Source organism: Eschscholzia californica, unplaced genomic scaffold (genome assembly GCF_041429995.1).
Source record: "Eschscholzia californica isolate CP2 unplaced genomic scaffold, dmEscCali1.0.p SCAF_6, whole genome shotgun sequence".
Lineage (NCBI taxonomy): Eukaryota > Viridiplantae > Streptophyta > Magnoliopsida > Ranunculales > Papaveraceae > Eschscholzia > Eschscholzia californica.
Genome location: NW_028238483.1, coordinates 31,011,482 through 31,030,792, shown reverse-complemented (window position 1 = coordinate 31,030,792; position 19,311 = coordinate 31,011,482). Strand labels below are relative to the sequence as shown.

Sequence of the window (19,311 nt, the reverse complement as noted above, 5' to 3'; positions counted from 1 at the left end):
TCTCAAGCGGATTCCGCATCACAAGTTATAGAACTTCACTTTTGGTGTATATAACCCAATACAATCGCGAAAATACCACACAAATAGATGATCATTGACAATGACAAATCAACATTGACCGGTATAAAATGCTATTAACATATTATATGAAAAAAATAATATATAAAACATAGAAACAAGCTTTTATTTTAGATCCCCAACTTGGCCTTTTAAAAAATATTAATCCCCTGAGAGTGGAAATCAATGAAGTAAAATAAAAGCAAAAGAAACACAAGAAAATTATAGTAGCAAGGCTGGACCCCATTTTAGTGGAAAGCTTTGAGACCCGTTTAGTGGAAGAGTAGAAGAAGACTTTATTCATTTCTTTTAGAATTAAGCCTAGAAGGTTAATCCTTCAACATGACTATGTACTATGATATGGATTTTCCCTATCTTGGAGAATCTTTTTCCATATACTATGATATGGATTTTCTCTATCTTGTAGTTTGTCTTCATATCATTAATAGTCTCGTTTGAAAACCAAAACTAACATATATTAAACCGAAACTAACATATATTAAACTACCACTACCATTGGAATAACTTGGCAAGGCTCTTTGTCCCTCTAATAGTAGTTTATTTTGTTCTGCAAAACATGTTTCTTTAGTTAAAGCACAAGGGTAAAAAAAATTGTCATATGCTGGTTCTTTTGCGTTCGCACATTTTGAAGTTTGAGTACTTATTTTGGGTAAACCCATCAAAAATCTACTTTATATCGTTTGATTTGATATATAGTTATATACGTAGATTATAACTATATGCTACCACCTTCTTATACGTATAATTGAAAATATAATTCATCATGACAGTTCTAATATGTGAGTTATACGCACAAAGTAAATGCTATATTTTATAATGCATTGGTTCTTCGAACTTAAAGATCAAATCATTGGTACATAAGGTTCAGCCGTGATAATTTACTTTTTTTTTGTTGAGAACTGTGATAATTACTTGCAAATACATGATTTTTTCTTCCAATTAAGATATTAAAAACTCGGATATGATGAAAAACAAGCAAACCAAGAAAAGAAATAATAAAATAAATAGTGGCGACACCATCAAATTTCGTTTCTGGGAACACTTTTTCATTATAAAAAATAAAATCCATATATCACAAGTAAATAAAACATTATCTATTTATTCTTAGTTTTGATTTATTGTATCGGATACCTTCTAGACTGCCTCAATAGAAAAAAAATACAGTTCAACACAATAGTTTATCATATTTAGAGAAAGACAAGTTTTGCTAAAAAAAAATTATTTTCTATTCGGTTCAATTCCAATAAATTCAACTTGACTAAGTTGGAATTGAAATCGGTGCAGTTGAGCTGAATTTTGTTAAAATTTTTTACTCGGATCTACGAATTTTAGTTGTATCCCGTAGAAAGTGTTAGATTCCACTGAAACGGGTGGACTTAAGCTGATTGTACAACCAAATAGGGTTGAGTTAATTGATTTTGAGCAAAACAAAATGGTGTCTCTTTTTGATAGGGGTGTTTTTTTGACCATTTTTTAGAACTTGAAACCAGGGGACTCTTTTACAAAGACTAGAGGGCGCTTTTAAAACCTTCCTTGATCTTATTTGAAGGATCTTATCTTAGTGAGCATGTGTAAACTTCATCATGTTATAAATTATATTTTAAAATTATTTGATAAAATTTTAGCACTAAGTTGGTCTAATTTTTCTCAAAAAACTGAAAATAGAATACTCTCCCAAGAGTTAAAGTATGAGTTGCAAACTAGTATAGATTCGAGGAGAGAATGGAGTTACTCATCAAAGAGTTCAGAATACGAAATTAGATGGAACAAAGAACGAAGTCGCTCGATCACCGAGAGAAGCCCATTAGTAGGGGGCCGTTACATGAGTAACAATCCTTTCGAAGAGTACAACAAACATAATAAATATTTACGATTTCTTGGATCGTAAATTAAGACAGACATCTATATTCGAAATAATTTCAGTAGATTCGTTGCATCTATATAAAATATATGGTGTTTTGATTTATATCTAACAATTCACCGACCGAGGGCTCTCTCTCTCTCCTCAAATAAGAATTGAATTATATCCTGTATTCCATATTAAACTAACTAAAAATATCAAATTTCAACAAAAGACTAATAAAATATCATACCTTGTTATAACTTATTTAAAGTTGTGTTAAGAAGCTTGATATATATATATAACAAAACAGAAGGGAAAACAATGACTGGGACAAACATCTTTTTTTATAAAGCACTAGGTTTCCTCTCCGTCCTATGGACGGGGAAGATCCCTCTTGGCTAACGCTTTTGAGGGAGATTTAATTTCTATTTTAAGTGAAATATCTAGGTGGTTGAGAGAGAAATTAGGAAGATATGAGAGAGTGGGTTGGTTATTTAGATAAAAAGATTTTATATTATCCGTCGGATGTGTTCCCAACTAAATCTCTAAAATAAAATGGACGGTCAGACTTATCCCCTAGATAACCAACTGATCTGTTTTAATATAATAAATATTGTCTAGAAGCCCTTCTCAAAATTTAAAATATAATCCTTCGTAGAAATAAAGTTATCTATTTAAAAAAAACAATAATCATTTCCTTCTTAGAAATAAAATAACTAATTTAAGGAAAAAAAAAACAAATTAAATTTCAAAGGTTAAAAAAAGAAATTAAAATCTTTCTCTCTTTCTCTCTCAATAAAATATAACAATAAATTTCGTAACATTTGATTGATACAAGTGTCTGTGCCCTAAGGCACGGGACATACCCTAGTATATATATATATACTAGGCATAACCCGTGCCTCCCCGGCACGAACATTTTGAAATATTTATTTTCCAAGAATAATGCCTTACAATTTAAATCACATACATATCCAAGAATGATGCCTTAGAATTTAAATCACATATACATATATTTCTAAGGAATTATCTTATTGATCATTGCATTTCAAATTTTATTAGCCATCACTCGTGGTTCGACACACACAATCTCGTAAAAACTGTTCATGGAAGAAGAAAATGATTTACGATTCCGTAAAGTATTTTAGATTATATTAAGTATTTAATCTAAGAAGTCCCTTAACCACTAAAAACAATGTACTCCATAACTATATTTAATTCCGTACGCGGCAAAAAGAAAAATATGGCCACTAAGGACTACACTTGGTAGAGAGGTACAAGTGGTATAAACATTTCATCCCTGACACTGTGTACTTCCTGGTACACTCCCCCTAATAGGTTAAACTTTCGACAGAATTTTCAATATTTGGAAAAACTAAAGTAACTCGTCTTAGTAGTCACCTCAGCAAAGAAGTATGGCATGGAGTACACGGGGAAGTCCCTGTATCATTTTTATACACATTTAGTTTCATAGTCCGGTACAATTGTACAAAGTTTATATCAAGCATTGAGAAATAAAGTATTTCCTAAATGATAGTGAGACTTTCTCACCATGTCGAAAAGACAATGTATACTTAGAGAGGATAATGTAAATAGCAATCTGAAACCATAATCGCATCACTAAGTACCTTTGAAGAGTCGTTTTTGAACATGATTCACCTTCAAGTATCTCAACTATCATTGTGATATCTTTAAAACATATTCTGTCTAAAATAGTCATAATTGATTACGATACCTTATATGGCCAAATTAAAGCATAACCACATCAATAGTTAAGAACCCATAAGCAAAATTCTAATTCTAGTTGTTATAGAATTCAATCAGTAGAAGTCTCGATAATGTTTTTTCTAATAAATAAAAAATGTGAAAAAACAAAAGGTTGTTCTCCATCCGAATAAAGTCGTCTAATTCACAACAGAGCTCAAATGTTAGCCGAGTACTTTACATTAACATTGCCAATTGTCTTAGTGAGTTTTCACCTTAACAACAAAATCATAATCCCTTTTAACAAAAAATAAAATCATAATCCTATCAAATATCTTAACTTATATCACATGAAGCTTTCTTTGGGCAATTATTTGTTTTCCTATTGAAGAAAAATGTAATCATCCGAATGCAAGATCCAAAAACAACCAAAAGTGGAATGAATCAATTCTATATTGAAACCGAATGTGATGTCCTAAAATGCTTCGATCGATGGCACTCCAGTTGTATCTATATAACATTTCTTGAGTACATATACTAAATTTCTCCCCAAGATGATTAACAAGATAAAACAAGTGTAATTTTTAGTTAACAGACGCTAACAACGATCACAATCTAGTAAAAAAAGTTATGTAATGAACGCCACCTTAACCAACGTAACCAAGAAGCCAACTTGTTCGATAATGAATAATCTTGTTGTTATAGAAAGAGTAGATTGGAGGTGACTGGCAGGTCCATGTATGAACCTTACATAAAGATGAGCAGAGGGTAGGGGCTGACTTGCATAATCTTAGACCGTGTTTACACCATTCAGCGGTACTCGTTTGAGTGAGGACCCTCATGACAAAAGGACGATCTACCTTAAGTTCATCTCTATGTCTAGATCAGGTTTGGACCAAGTGTAAAATATACAGGAAGAGGTATGGTTTAAAAAACAGCTTCATGGACTAAACTTGAGCCAACTCAAACCCCAATTAACATTATTTTAGGAAGGGGAAAAGTTCTTACACTTCCATCAAGATTTTGGATAACAGCATTAGCATCTTCAATGCTGCTCATTGTAACAAAAGCAAATCCTCTGCTTCTCCCTGTATCCCTGTCATATAGCGCCTACATAAACATTACAATTTTGTTTAATTTAAAATCTAGTTTAGATTTTGCTACAAAGGTTTAAAACTTCAATTACCGTCCGGATATCAATCAAAACAAATGAATTCGTTGATAATCCGGTTGACCGTAAAACACAGTCATTCCCATTAAAACTCGGGTAACGAGTGAACCTGATTGAATAGATAGATCATGTGATTATTACCTAATTTTATATCAAACTAATAAGAGAACAGGATGAGAGTACCTCAACCATCTCAGGACTTCCATACTCTTGAATTATTCCAGCAAGTTGAGCACTATCACAATTATAAGGCAAGTTACCACAGTTCAACAAAAAAAAAGGCAAGTTACCATAGTAAAGCTTAGTGTGAATACCACTTTCTTTGTTACTATAGTATCTTCTTCACCTTGATCTTCTGAACTCTCCTGCTTTGTTTGTTCCTCTTCGTCAGTGGCTAATGATTTTGTTTGAATTGCTGCTTCATCCGCTGAGACTTGTTCTTGCTCCATTATGGAACAACATATACTTAAATCTCTCTTCCATTTGTTATTAGAAGTGGTGGTGGCTGTGATAATGTAACTGAGCAAGTCATGAAGGGGATGATTAGAGTGAGATAGTGGTAGACTATAGGAACGGGAACTTGGGTATGAATAACTAATGCCTCAAGGATCAGTGACTCTAATTATCAAACGTCTTAAGAATCAGACTCTCTGCAGACCAGTAACAGTCACACATAAAGTTATTAGGCATTTCAGATAACATCATATGATATAATAAATAAACCTTTCAATCACTACATCGATGTTTAGCTAGAATTAAATTTCACTAATTATATAATTTCATCCTCATCTTTTTACATCACTACTAATTAAATCAAAGAAAGAAACTATAATTAGCTAACCTGACACTCTGTCGACGGCATGAGAAGATTAAAGCAATTTCGCTGGAGGTTTCTTTCGTAGAACGTAACGCTTAATTGAAGCTCCTGAACTAACTTCCATAAGAAAAGTTGGATTCGGTTGTCCATGTCCAAACTTAATTACAAAGAAAAAATAATCCTAATTAGTGAGAAGAAACTGAAATTGGAATATCAGTTTAGTAACTCAATATTGTTGAGAAAGTTAAAGCTCAATGACTTCAAAGTATATCTTTTCTTACTCCAATCAAATGAAAGAACTTAAATAAGATAAGCTAATTCCATAGAGCATAGAAATTTGTTCATAAAACTAATTAGGTCTTGCAAGTAAAATAGATAGAGAACCCCCTAATTGGCAGGAATTAAGAATTGAAAGAAGAGCATAACAAGTACAGGCACTCCATAAACTTCATTTTAAGATTACCTTCCCAAATACTTAGAAACCAAATTGAAGAAAGAGATAATATTTAGAATCCATTGAGCCCGGAAATAAATTATAATACCATAAAGAAAGTGTTCATCACAAAAATCAGAAATTTTTTTTTCTTCTTACCTATGTAACATTAGAATCAAACTTCTCCTCTTCTTTCTGTAACTCTTTTTCTCTGTCAAAAAAATCTAGATAACCCTCATATTGAATGGGAGGATAATGAAACGTTTGGAAGAAAAGTTTGAAGTAAGAGAGAGAATGAGGATGAAATCTGTTTGAGGGATTGCTTGCTTCTTCTTCTTTTTTTGTTCGAAGGGATTGCTTGCTTCAGTAATGAGGTTTGTGCTTTTCGAAAATGCCCTAATTTGTGATTGGTCAAAGCCATTCTTTGATTTATTAGATTAAATGAATTGGCAGTTGGAAGAGTAAAGGAGGTATAAAAACCATTAGATTCCATGATTTGTAGGGGAGAGGTGTTTGGAATTCCAATCCAGTTGGCAATTTTAACTTTTTCTTTGTCCTAGTCAGCTTGTCCTAGTCATAACCAAGCTGATTTGTTATATAGATATACGTGCTAGTTCAAATTGGGCCTAAGGCACACTTTCGGCCCAATTTCATGTTTTTATGTTAAAAAGAAATATTATATTTTTGTTCTTCTAGGTACCATATAAAATTTGGAAATGCACTTGAAGGACAATTTTAAAAGTACTCTCATTTTTACTGCCGGAATTACCCTTTGTTCACCCAATAATTTCTGCTAAATCTATGACTTAGAATCTTAACGAGTTCAGAGAGAGCGAAGGGGAAGTGGAAACCGCGAGCTGAATCAAAGGGTGGGATTTTCAATCGATTTTTTCCTATCAAATCATCAATTTATTTTAGGTTTAGTTGTTTGAATCTCTGTTTTGGTTGTTTGAAGTGATTTTGATGGTTTTCATTAGATTTTGGGAAAGAATTTTAGAGAGAGAAAGTACAAATTTCTCACTTATAGTTCAACTTTATTAGGGTTCGTATATAGTTTTCTTCATAATTAGACTCATAAACAATAATAATGGAAGGAGAATCTGCTAATTTTTCAAGGTATAATTCTACTTCTTAGTACTTATTTTTCTAGGGTTTATGTTGAGTTTGCGAAGCTTTGCGAACGGATTTGCATTGTTTTGCAATCTTGTTTGTCTTGTAGAGCTTTGCAATCTGGTTTGCTGACCTTTGCAATTCTGTTTGCACTGCTTTGCAATCTGGTCTGCCTTGCAATGACTTTACAAAGCTTCACACTTTGCAATTTGGCGGTTGCAGAGCTTTGCAATCTGGTTTGCTTTGCAATCTAGTTTGCAGAACTTTGCAATATAATTTGCGGAGCTTTGCAATTTGGTTTGCAAACTAGTTTGCACTGCTTTGCAATAAGGTCAGTTTCGTCTTTTCTCTATATTAGATAATTTACAAAATGTCACAGGGAGCTAAAACCTATAAAAAGTTGATATATCATTTTTAACCAAAATCCAAAATTTTTAGGTAGTTTTGGCCAAATTTTCCTTATTCTACATTACGATCCCTACAACGATCGGACTTGATGATCTTAATCATTTATCCTATCTCACAAATTGAACGCATTATTATCTTGATCGAAGGGCATCTGTTTCACTAACAATACAATACCTTTCTTCCCCTCCATTGTTTACAGACTTTAAATTCTAAAACATTATTGATTAGAGCATGGGCGACTCTATTTGTTGTTCTTGGAACATGTCGGAATATTGCTTCAATCTTTGTTGCTTGCCTCTTTATCTAAGTAATCATGTTCCTTATTTTCCAAGGAATGAAAGCTCTCTCATCGATCAAGCTTGGATCACATCACTTTTTAACTCTATTCCTTTGTATTCAGTTGAATCACTAGTTTTATCTCCACGTGAACTCATTGAGCTTTTGTTTCTATTGAATGATTAGTATTGAACCACATCGCTTTCGCTGCTACAAACTCACCATTATCATTTCGAGTAACAACATCTGCAACCCCTTTAACTCTTTGTGTGCCCCCATCGACCTTTATTTGATTGTGGTCGCTTTCAAGTCTTGTTCGACTCACCTTTGATTTTGCTCGCTATATTAGCAGGATTTCTGATTCTTCCTCTTTTTCGAAAGTCTGACCACATGTTAATGGCGTCTTTAATCACCTTCGTACTTTCTGAAACTTCATCAACATCTTTTTGTGTTGATTGGGTTCCTTCTTACTTTTTCTTGTAGTCATTAATCAATCACACTATGACACTATTGATCTCACACTTTATTTTGTGTTGATTCTCTTCCTTTTTTTTGTTGCAAGAGATTCACTTTCCTTGTTAATTTCTCTTGTAATCATTAATCAATTACACTATTGATCTCACACACTTGCTTAGATTTTGCATTTCTCATAATTGTCAAGTACATGTTTTTCTTTTTCTTTCTTTTGTTAAAAGATTGTCATCCGTATCTTATGTTATCGCGCACAACATACGAGTTAACATCGCAAGGTTGTATCCCCGTGGCGATCACACGGATAAACCAAATCCACATCCAAGTTGACTGCACGTGCCGCCAAATGGAGAGGAAATTTCATAGAAATTAACGAAAAACACCAACTTGATCCAGTCGTTAAGATTTACCCTTCTCTCTCCTCTCTCTCTCTCTCTCTCATTTCATTCAATTTTTAGATGTAAGCCATCCATTCACCCATTCTTCATTTCTTCGAATTGATTGAACAAGCAAACGCCCAGAGGAAATTTTTGGGTCCCATTCAAAATTCGGGTCCCAATTTTGATTTCTTCTGATGTTTGTTGACATTGGCTTAATTGGGTGAGTGCTGCTTTCTAGGGATTGATTGATGAGGTTAGGTCTCTCTCTAATGTTTTTGTCTTGAGTAATATTTTTGATATGAAGTTATTGTCATTTTTAAATCTGGGTCTTATTATAATATTATTAGAAAGTCTGAAACTTTAATGATCTTCATGATGAAGCTTTGATTGATGAAGATTTTAAACAATGGTGGTCTTTGATATATGCAGGTCAAATTCTCTTTTGTTTTTGAGGCGATTCAAACCCATCTTCTTCATATTGTTATAACTTCTGAAGTTATCAGATAAGATTCATTGATTCTTAAGGATTTCAAATTGTAGGGGATGAGATTTTAGTTTTGCTTGATAAGATCTGATCTTTTGTTGTTTATATTTATCTAATCTTGAGTAGGGTTTCTTGTTAGATTTGAAAACCCTTTTTTGTAAATTTATGGATTTTATTCCAGAAGAACTAAATGGGGAATTGGAGGAAGTGGATAGAACATCATCCACTGAACTCCCAATTAGGGAAACTCGTTTATATCGAACCCGTTTCCCTGGTGCTGTGAGACAAAAAGCTTATACCTTTGATGGATTAGGGGGTTATTTTAACAAAGAATGGGATCTAACAGAAGGTAGAGGTAGAGAATTTTGTTGGTATCATGTAGAACTCCCAAGGGGTAATCAGAAATTATCGTTATCGGCACAATACCTTATCGATAGTCTTTGCCCGCCTTTAAAACTCCAAGATATTCTATCACTTGTCACAAATGGACCATTTTGTGGTCATGTCGATGGTGCCCTTGTCTTTAGGGTGAATTCTCCTGGCCCTGGTTCGAGTAATTTTACCTTAAGAATTGCTGCAAGAATAACGGAGAACTCGTTAATAACTGTATCTTTAGGCCGTGTTCCTAGATTGGGGTTTTCACCGACGGGTCAATCACTTCTTTCGGAAATTCCTAGCGTCGAAAGTCCGACTGTTCGTAAAGATGAGGAGAAAGAAGAGGGTGGAATTGTGATTGCGGAACATGTTCTTGAGTTTCTTTTGACAATGAATCATTCTGAAGAAGCTGATAATCCTGTTCCCAAAACTGTATCGAATCTTGTCGTTCATGTAATTGATACTCACATGGATCACCTTCAAGATATAGTGACCAAGCTTGAGATGGAGTTGGACTCGGTCGAGATCGAATTAGATAAAGGTAATCTTCATTCAAAAGCATGAATTTTTCGTTTTCTTAATGTATTTGGCTTTGTCACTTGAAAGACTCATACATCTTGTGATCAACTGGCCTATTCTATTTCGTTCGTCTAGATTGGTACTTTGTTTCTCAGCTCTTTTTTTTCAACTTTCAATTATAAAGTTTGCAGTATATTGAATTGTTTATCTCACATTACTACGATGTACATTAAGCCTGATATATATTCCGACCACATGAAGCTATGACATATATTGGCTGCAAAAAAACGTAATGAAGAGGTAGTGTTGAAAACGTGATTAACTTTTTCCACGAACCCATCTCCACGGCAATTAAATCAGACAGAAGATTCCATGAAAAAAGAATCTATAGAGTAAGAAAAAAAAATACTCAAAAAACCTATATATCCTTCTGAAAAACAAAACCCGGGAATTGATTTATAGTTTTCGAACATATGGTATCGTTTTGCTATTAGCAATCTAATGTGGTGAAAATTATAATACTACTGGAAGCTCTCTTTCGTTTTAGTAACTCAAAAGTTTATTCTGTTTGCCTTGAAATTCAGGTGGTTTTGCTTTGAAGAAACAAATGTTGGATGACAGAAGATTCCCTAAAATGCATCTTAATATACAGCGCCTCCTACAGGTACTACTCAAGTTACATTTTTCTAGGACATAGAAGGGTAAACAAAGACTGTCATCTAGTCGTTGCAGGAGATAAGATAAAGGTCTTAATTATTATTAGATCACACTGATGGTATCAAGTTGGTAAATCTAGATTTAACTAGTCGGGTTGAAAATTGCCTCAGATTCCAACTAAATCTTATCATGTTTAAGGTTTACTGCAATTCACAATTAGATCTTAATGCTATTCCAATCGTTTAATCTTTAAAATCATATTACACTAATGGTATCATCTCATTTTATTTCAACAATGGTCTGATTTCAAACCAAGGTTATCGCACATGGTGAGCAAGTGTTTCCGCGTGTCAAAGAAAAGTGTGCTTTAAAAACTTGGTTCGGCAATGAAGATATTGTTTCTCTTGAAGAATTAATCGGACGACTGAGGAGACTAAAAGAGAATGTCGGATTTATAGCAAATCGTGTTACAGCTATCCAAGCTGGTCTTGATAGTTGGCAAGCAGAGCAAATAAACAAGAAGCTCTACTATCTTTCGTTTCTCTCGATAGTTTTCCTCCCTTTGTCTATCATAACCGGAGGTAGTTTTAATAATGATTGAAGTTTTATAAGTTCTTTGTTCTGCTTTCATCGTAACCTGAAATGGCTAATTTTATCTCCATTTTCTTTTGATTTTCTGTACAGTATTTGGGATGAATGTTGGTGGTGTTCCATGGACGGAGCAAAAAAATCCTGCTCTAAAAGAAGGGTTTCGTAATGTTATGATTATCTGTGTCGGAACGCTACTTTTTTTACTACTTTGCTTCACTTTTCCGGCTCTCTATGTTCATATATCTGCTTGGAAAAGACGAATAGCATTGAAGAGGAGTTGGTCTTTGAATAGAAAATCGTTTTTGAGGAGAACCATTGGAGGTGGTGGCTTTCAGGAAAGACGTGGTTATCTCCGGATTTGAAGCTGCTGGCATGCACTTCTGGTATGCAGCCCATTCTTTTCGTGTTTTCTTATTTCAAACTTATAAGTGGTTAAGTTTTCATGTGTAGTAGACTAGTAGTACTTGGTTGGTTCATATATAGGATCTGGCTCAATGTCAACTTCGATTAGATTTTTCGTGCTATCTTTTAATATTTCCGTCTCCTCGAGTCTGACTAGTTAAAAAAGTCTGATTTAAGAGCTATTCTGGACCCGTTTTAGTAGTTCGAGTTGACTTTAAAGTCTGAATAATAGAATAAATATATCTTAGGTTGTCTGAATCTGACTCGTCTGAAGGTGAACTTGTCTGGACCAAATGGGCCTAAAATCAAACCATATCAGCAATTCAGACTTGTCAGACACTATGAGTCAGATATGAACGAAAATTCTAAAATCTGACTGGAGTCAATACAGACCTCGAGTGAGATTTCAAATCTGACTTAGATAAAAAGGGAAAAAACAAACACTCCTTTACTCATTTTCAAACTATGTCAGATGTAGAAGAGGTGAAAAGTCAAGCGAGTCAGACACTGGAAGAGAAATAAACAACCACAAGCAATGACTGATTCTCTTAATTGGTTTCACCAATTTGTGCTAATGATTTTCAGGGAAACTTGCGACGCCAACTCAGACCTGAGCGATATGGCTGGTTTCATTCCCAACTTGAATGGCTTCTGTCGTAGCATTAACTCTTGCCTCAGTTATGACATTAACTTGTACAGACGAGATTTCGAGGAGCTGGTACTAGCCTTGATATGGGACTTCTGCAGCTATCTGTACTCAATGGCTTTTGATCTTGGACATAGGGGAAGGCAGAGTTTTCTCTGTTGATTGTTGAGCCTTGTCCAACTTGCATACAGCTTCTATTCCTTGTTGATTGAATTCATTGTTTTGTTAATTTACTGGAAATCTTTTCAGTTTTGAATCTTCTAGAGCTTCTTCACCCCTTGTAAAATTATTTATAGATTTCAAGATTGTTTTAGATTGCAATCGAAATGCTTGTTATATTGTGAACTACTTAAGATTGTTTCGTCACAGGCCGCGGTTGTTTTGATGTTTTTTTTTTGCACTTAACTTTTGAGGTGAATTGGCATTCAATTTCGGTGTACAATTTCAGGTCTGATATCTGATTCGAAGTCTAACTTGACCACAGTTAGATTTTAGTGTGTTCCCTAATTCAAAGTGAATTTTGAAAGCTAAAGAATGACGACAATTTAGTTCCGAATAAGGAGCCCTTTATCATTCATTTAGCATGATTTTTAAATATAGACGAGTCAGATTCAAATGAATCAAATTTTATACTGGTTACTGGAGCGTTCGAGATGCAATCTTTGTAGTTGCAGGAAAATGGCGATAGAGTCCCGTCCCCACCAGTCCATTATATATTTATATTAGAAGGTACCACCAAGACAAGGACTGGTTGTGAAAACTTATCAGCACTAGTTGAGTCCTTTGTGGCTGAGAAATTGATGAGTTTTTGGATAGGCAATGGGTGGTTTATTTTAGGATTATATTATGTATACGTGGCTGGTTCCTTTTCTCTTTCTACCTCTTTACCACCTTCCAAACTTTTCTATTTTTCTACTTCACAATTTATTCTTCAATTTTTAATTTTAAAACAATAAAAGAATTTAGAAAATTGTTTTAATACTTTAAAGTTCCATTAGGACAATGATAATGTTAACTACACACCGTATTATCCATAACGTCAAGTTGTAGGTAATTGTGGGACTATTTGAATATTTCTTTCGTAGTTAAATGATATTGAAGATCGTTGAAGTAGATTATCTTAACCAGTATTAAACGTATTTGCACAAATATTAATTTTACTTCTTTTTACTAGATAAAATCTATATCATACTCTTGCAAGATTCCGGCCTGAAATATCCGGAATTCTATGACAGGCCATATATTATTACACTTCGCATAAAAAGGGATGTTTTTGTATTTTACAAATTTTTTTTAAAAAATTTGAATGGTGGAACATATTATTTAAAGAAATTTATTTTTAAGATTGCATTTTCACCAACCAACTCTCGAAACCTGAAGAGGAGAGAGAAACCGATAACGCACTTTTATCTAAACCACCAACTCCAACCCCCCTCTGCTCCACCAATACAGATACAGAAACAAGAGAGAGAGAGAAATGGCAATGGCGATGGCGCTTCGGAGGCTTTCTTCTTCCGTGAATAAGCCGATTCGACCTCTCTTCAATGCCGATTCTCATTATTACATGGTTTCTCTCCCTAACTTTCTCTCTCTCTCTAACTATTTCTTTCTTTTCTTAATCTGATTGTTTGATTTTGTTCTCTAATAACAAAAAATCAAGAGATTTTTCACTTCTAACATTTTTTAATTTCTTCCAATTTCCAGTCATCTTTACCAAGTGAAGCTGTTTACGACAAAGAGAAAAATGCTCTGGTAAGCAAATCAATTTTCATTGATTCGTCAAATATATTTGATTTAGGAGTGAAGATGATTAACTTATCAATTTGTTTATTTAGATTTCCACCTTATTTTTGTATTTGAGCCTTTCTATGTTTACTGAATTCAATTATTATTATCAGTGGCCAAAACAACTTAATGCTCCACTTGAAGTCATAGATCCAGAAATTGCAGACATTATTGAGCACGAGAAAGCTAGACAATGGAAGGTAGCACTTTTTTCCCTAACTTTTTTTTTTTTTTTAATTTTCTGATTTGTTATATAATATTGATATAAGAAAAAAAAAATTGAAAATGGGTTGATTTAGTTCTTCTATATTTAATATGGGATGATTTTTAATTTGTTATGTGTATTTTATTATTTAGGGACTCGAACTCATTCCTTCGGAGAATTTCACTTCTGTGTCAGTAATGGAAGCTGTTGGGTCCATCATGACCAATAAATATAGTGAAGGATATCCTGGTGCTAGATACTATGGAGGAAATGAGTATGAAAAACTTCTTCTGTTTTTCTCCATGATCCTTTTAGTATTGATTTGTTTTTCTTCGTATTTTTTTATTGATATGAGACAACCATAATTCTTTTTTAGGTACATTGACATGGCAGAATCCTTATGTCAAAAACGTGCTTTGGAAGCATTTCGTTTGGATCCCGCTAAATGGGGAGGTATATAATTCATGTTTTTAGGCCAAATATTGTTTTGTTATCGTTTCCTTCTGTCCACACTTTTTCGTCTCATGGAGGTGAAGCTTTTATTGAGAATTATGTCTACACCATTACACAGATTCTCGGTTTATTTTTTGGGGTTTCAACTCAATTTCTCAAATTCATTTGTCTTGCCATTGCATCTAGCTAGCCAATCCATTATGCATCTTGACGATTGAGAAACAAAGTAGGACCTTCAAAGCTTGGTACTTGCTCAGGCATAACTTCCATTCTGTACTTTCATTAAACATTTCTCCTACATATGTGTTTGCTCTTCATGTGTGCTTTAGGCCAACTTGAGAGTTCACACAACCATCTTTTCGGGCTCGTCCATAAAAAATAGTTGGCCGTTGCAACAGCAATATAATGAATTTTTCCTTCTATTCTTATTTCAATTTAAAGATTACGTCTTCAATTTGGCATCTTTTCTGATCTTTGAAACAGTCTCCTTTACACTAAAACAATCAAAGTCTTTCGTTTTTTTTTTTTTGTCAATTAATTTCAGACCATGATATTCTATTAGATATAGATTATAGCTAACCATTGGATAGCAAATATTGTGTTTTCTTGCAGTGAATGTGCAGTCACTTTCTGGTTCTCCTGCCAACTTCCAAGTTTACACTGCACTTATGAAACCTCATGAGAGAATCATGGCACTTGACCTTCCCCATGGTGGGCATCTTTCTCATGGGTATCAGGTGCTTATAGCTTTGCTTATTAGTAATTCTGCAAAGTTAAACATGGCTAGACACTATCAACCAGTCACTAAGATGTACATGACTTCATTATCCTTGTGCTTTTCTGCAGACCGATACCAAGAAGATCTCTGCTACTTCTATATTCTTCGAAACAATGCCATACCGATTGGATGAGAGCACTGGTTACATTGACTATGACCAGGTACACGTTTCTCTCAGATCTAGGTGGTTCCGGATCCACACTATGCTATTATTTGGATTGAGAAATTTAGTTATTTTGATTTGCCATATTCACTAGTCGTTTTTAACTGTATGAAACATGGAATTTTCTGATGCAGCTATTTGAGAGCTATTTATGCAATTCTTTTCACAGTAGTTTTATCCTTGCACTAACAGAAGTTATTATGCCTATGATAATTTCATTTTCAGTTGGAGAAAAGTGCCACGCTCTTCAGGCCAAAACTTATAGTTGCCGGTGCCAGTGCTTATGCTCGACTCTATGACTATGCACGTATTCGCCAGGTAAACTTCATCAATCAGCTAAACCTATCCAATCTGGCAGTTTTTAGCTGCATACTCTAAAACAGTCATTGGGTTATGGTTATATAAGTTCCTTGTAACTGGCACATCGAAATATAAGAGTTATCAATATCTTTAGAGTATGGTTATGGAAATATTTTGTGGTTGACAACAGATTCCATGTTTCCATTGCTCAGAAAAGACTATATTTGACCATTCTCTCAGAATCTTTGTGAGAAACTAATGAGATTGAACTATTGAAGGACTACTCTCGTTCCATGTGCTAGTGTTTTCATCTATGATTTTGTTGGGCACCTTGACTCACAAGACGGCCTTTCAATTTTAATCGATTTGCAGGTCTGCAACAAGCAGAAAGCTATATTATTGGCAGATATGGCTCACATTAGCGGGTTGGTTGCTGCTGGTGTGATCCCATCTCCATTTGACTATGCTGATGTAGTGACAACAACTACACATAAATCACTTCGTGGACCTCGTGGAGCCATGATTTTCTTCAGAAAGGGGGTGAAGGAAGTTAACAAACAAGGCCAGGAGGTGAGTTTCATAATAAAAATTGCATTTGCATAAATATTATAGGCCTACCTATTCCATCAAGCTATCCTTTGTTATTCTTGTTGAGATGTAGTCCCTTTGGGCATGTTTTTTTCTTGCAATACTCAAATTGAGATTACGTTGTTACGCATGGTGACTAACAAAAATCATTATAAACATATATGCAAGTTAATCCATTTGTTCTGTCTCGAAGGTACTCTATGACTATGAAGACAGAATCAATCAAGCTGTCTTTCCTGGGCTTCAAGGAGGTCCACACAATCACACAATTGCCGGCTTAGCAGTTGCACTAAAACAGGTTTGCATACTGATGTCATTGTCTTATCCTGATCACGAATGGGTCTTTTCCTTAGTTATTGCAGCCTTTGCTATTCCCGTTTTCCTTCTCTTATTCTTGTCTATTTGGTGTTCCGAAATCCTTTTGAGCTTGTAACTATATCTTTCCCTCTATCCGAGTGAATATAGTTTATACGTGTAAATTTTCTTCCATTGTGACAAGCAATAGACTGGCTATTGAAAGTTTTCTAACAATTTAGAAACAACTACTAGCATATCTTTGCATTGGTATTGGTGTGCACCGTTTATGTTTGAGGCTGACCTTAAAATCACTTATACCATGATTTCTTGTTTTAAGTATGTAACAGTAGTTTCTTCGAGAGACTGTCTAACAAAATAGCAGTCAGAAACTATATCTCATGTGAGGCAGAGTGTATTGCTTCTACTCATGTACAAGCAAGACAAAAGTACTCAATAAAGTAATGAATGTTTCCTTCTGATTATTTTTTCAAGTGGATTTGTAGTTGGAAAAATATTCTTACCAGATATCCTGTTCTTTCTTACTTTTTTCTTGTAAAGCTATATGTTATTCAAGTTTATGTAGCTTGATTCCTTTATGTCATATCGTGCAGGCAACTACCCCTGAGTACAAAGCCTATCAAGAACAAGTTCTCAGTAACTGCTCCAAATTTGCACAGGTACGGCTGACAATTTACATGAACAGACTCTCCGTATTGGAGAAATATATGCCATATTTTTTTCTTCTCGTATACGTTTTGTCTCTCATTATTAGAACCTGCTACTTTTCAGACCTTGGCAGAGAAGGGATATGAGCTTGTGTCTGGTGGAACTGAAAACCACTTGGTCTTGGTCAACCTGAAAAACAAGGTAAAGGAAATCATTCCCACATTGATTCATAAATCCAGGTCACTTGGATACTTGTTATGATAAATATCCAAGGCACGTAACTGGTTAGTTATGGCCAATGAAGAAACAATTCTAATAAAAAGTAAAAAAAAATAGCAACAATCTCACGGTTAGGCCCTAGCGATCTGTCGAAAATTCAAATTTGTCTCTGGGGTTTCCTTCTACAGGGTATTGACGGGTCAAGAGTTGAGAAAGTTCTAGAATTGGTTCACATTGCTGCGAACAAGAACACTGTTCCCGGGGATGTATCTGCCATGGTTCCTGGTGGCATCCGAATGGGTAAAGACCTCGTCTTGTACTACAATCGCAGTCCTAATTATTTAATTCGTAGTTAAAAGCTAAATTTTACTCGATGATTGGCCTATTTGGTGATTCAGGAACCCCAGCCCTTACATCAAGGGGATTTCTTGAAGAAGATTTTGCTAAAGTAGCTGAATTCTTCGACTTGGCTGTGAAGTTGGCCCTGAAGGTCAAAGCCGAAACAAAAAAAGGTCGAACTTCTATCACAATTTCTAAACATACGTGCTCTTGTGCATTTTCACTAACTAACAAGCATGTGGATGTGGTAACTATAGGTTGTTCACTATTCTAATATGCACACTATATCATGCAGGCACAAAGTTGAAGGACTTCATGGCAACAATCCAAACTAGTACAGGCGTTCAGTCTGAGATCGCAAAGCTCCGCCACGAGGTTGAGGAATATGCTAAACAATTCCCTACAATCGGATTTAACAAAGAGACAATGAAATATAAAGATTGATTAGCCTAAGCAATGTATGTAGCTTTCTCTCATTACTAATCGCTCATTCCCACTTTTACTGACACAGATTTCATTTCCTTCACATTTTCCTTGTCATTCATACTAGATGCAATAACTTGGTAAATTGTATGTCAAACAGGAGTCTGGCATCGATGGACCTATACTTGAGTAAGCGTTGGGGGTGAATTAGAGAGAACACCTTATTGTAAGGGAATATGTTTATCGACTCAAGAATGTTATGTTGTAGACATTACAAGTTGTAAGTTAATGTACTTGTGTAATTGCTACCTTGTCCAACTCCAAGAATGTGTATGTACATTGATGTTTTTCGAGATAAGCTTATATTGAATATTTTCGTGTACTAGCCTGAATGGGCTTGAATGTGTGCAGTGAGCGTAATTGTTGTGTTGGACCTCCATTTGATCAGAAGTACGAGACTATGAGTCTGGATGGTCTATTAATATGTTTATAGGCAGTAGTAGCTCGTTTCTGCTGCTGTTGGATATATGATAAATGTTTGTCAGCTGTTGATTTTGGCTCATCATCTTTAGGCCAAAGAACCTATATACAGAAATTCCACACCACTAGTGGGGACTGTTACCCTAGGAGAGAGAAAGAGCTCAAATTAGAGAGATTTATGGAGAGAGAAAGAGAAACCACTCTGGTAATTTCAGCTTTATCAACAACAATGAACACATTTTTAAGATAA

General features: G+C 34.6%; 2 protein-coding genes and 1 long non-coding RNA gene across 8 annotated transcripts; 2 read left to right on the top strand and 1 right to left on the bottom strand.

Annotated features, from left to right (window-relative positions):
- Positions 1–3,704: 3,704 nt before the first annotated feature.
- Positions 3,705–6,566, bottom strand: LOC147533493 (uncharacterized). 6 transcript variants are annotated; one of them, XR_015228211.1, is made up of 6 exons: positions 6,206–6,558; positions 5,998–6,087; positions 5,638–5,770; positions 5,111–5,315; positions 4,980–5,031; positions 3,705–4,735 (listed from the first exon to the last, which is right to left on the bottom strand). It is a non-coding gene; the product is annotated as an uncharacterized LOC147533493 (long non-coding RNA). The 6 variants fall into 6 exon arrangements; XR_015228212.1 differs by lacking the exon at positions 5,998–6,087 and having other exon boundaries at positions 3,705–4,905; positions 6,206–6,551; XR_015228213.1 differs by lacking the exon at positions 5,998–6,087 and having other exon boundaries at positions 3,705–4,905; positions 5,143–5,315; positions 6,206–6,551.
- Positions 6,567–8,461: 1,895 nt separating this feature from the next.
- On the top strand, positions 8,462–12,711 carry LOC147533492 (Magnesium transporter CorA-like family protein). The gene is made up of 6 exons (XM_086645546.1): positions 8,462–8,944; positions 9,121–10,091; positions 10,654–10,733; positions 11,043–11,307; positions 11,411–11,700; positions 12,305–12,711. Exons 2-5 carry the CDS (start codon positions 9,341–9,343, stop codon positions 11,677–11,679), a joined length of 1,365 nt encoding a protein of 454 aa, XP_086501672.1. The 5' UTR covers positions 8,462–8,944; positions 9,121–9,340; the 3' UTR covers positions 11,680–11,700; positions 12,305–12,711.
- A 445-nt stretch (positions 12,712–13,156) lies between these two features.
- On the top strand, positions 13,157–18,953 carry SHM1 (serine transhydroxymethyltransferase 1). Its single transcript, XM_086645545.1, has 16 exons — positions 13,157–13,932; positions 14,070–14,117; positions 14,264–14,350; positions 14,508–14,629; positions 14,732–14,808; positions 15,421–15,545; positions 15,655–15,747; positions 15,975–16,067; positions 16,422–16,619; positions 16,831–16,935; positions 17,546–17,611; positions 17,724–17,801; positions 18,008–18,119; positions 18,218–18,331; positions 18,454–18,616; positions 18,742–18,953. Exons 1-15 carry the CDS (start codon positions 13,843–13,845, stop codon positions 18,600–18,602), a joined length of 1,557 nt encoding a protein of 518 aa, XP_086501671.1. The 5' UTR covers positions 13,157–13,842; the 3' UTR covers positions 18,603–18,616; positions 18,742–18,953.
- Positions 18,954–19,311: the final 358 nt, after the last annotated feature.

What these genes read in the sequence shown, in the direction of transcription:
- LOC147533492 (XM_086645546.1), top strand. Translation starts at nt 9,341, where the DNA reads ATGGATTTTATTCCAGAAGAACTAAATGGGGAATTGGAGGAAGTGGAT. An exon ending in CGAGATCGAATTAGATAAAG is followed by an intron (nt 10,092 to 10,653) that starts GTAATCTTCATT and finishes CTTGAAATTCAG; the next exon opens with GTGGTTTTGCTTTGAAGAAA. An exon ending in TTTGTCTATCATAACCGGAG is followed by an intron (nt 11,308 to 11,410) that starts GTAGTTTTAATA and finishes TTTTCTGTACAG; the next exon opens with TATTTGGGATGAATGTTGGT.
- SHM1 (XM_086645545.1), top strand. Translation starts at nt 13,843, where the DNA reads ATGGCAATGGCGATGGCGCTTCGGAGGCTTTCTTCTTCCGTGAATAAG. An exon ending in AGATACTATGGAGGAAATGA is followed by an intron (nt 14,630 to 14,731) that starts GTATGAAAAACT and finishes ATTCTTTTTTAG; the next exon opens with GTACATTGACATGGCAGAAT. An exon ending in TAGCAGTTGCACTAAAACAG is followed by an intron (nt 16,936 to 17,545) that starts GTTTGCATACTG and finishes CATATCGTGCAG; the next exon opens with GCAACTACCCCTGAGTACAA.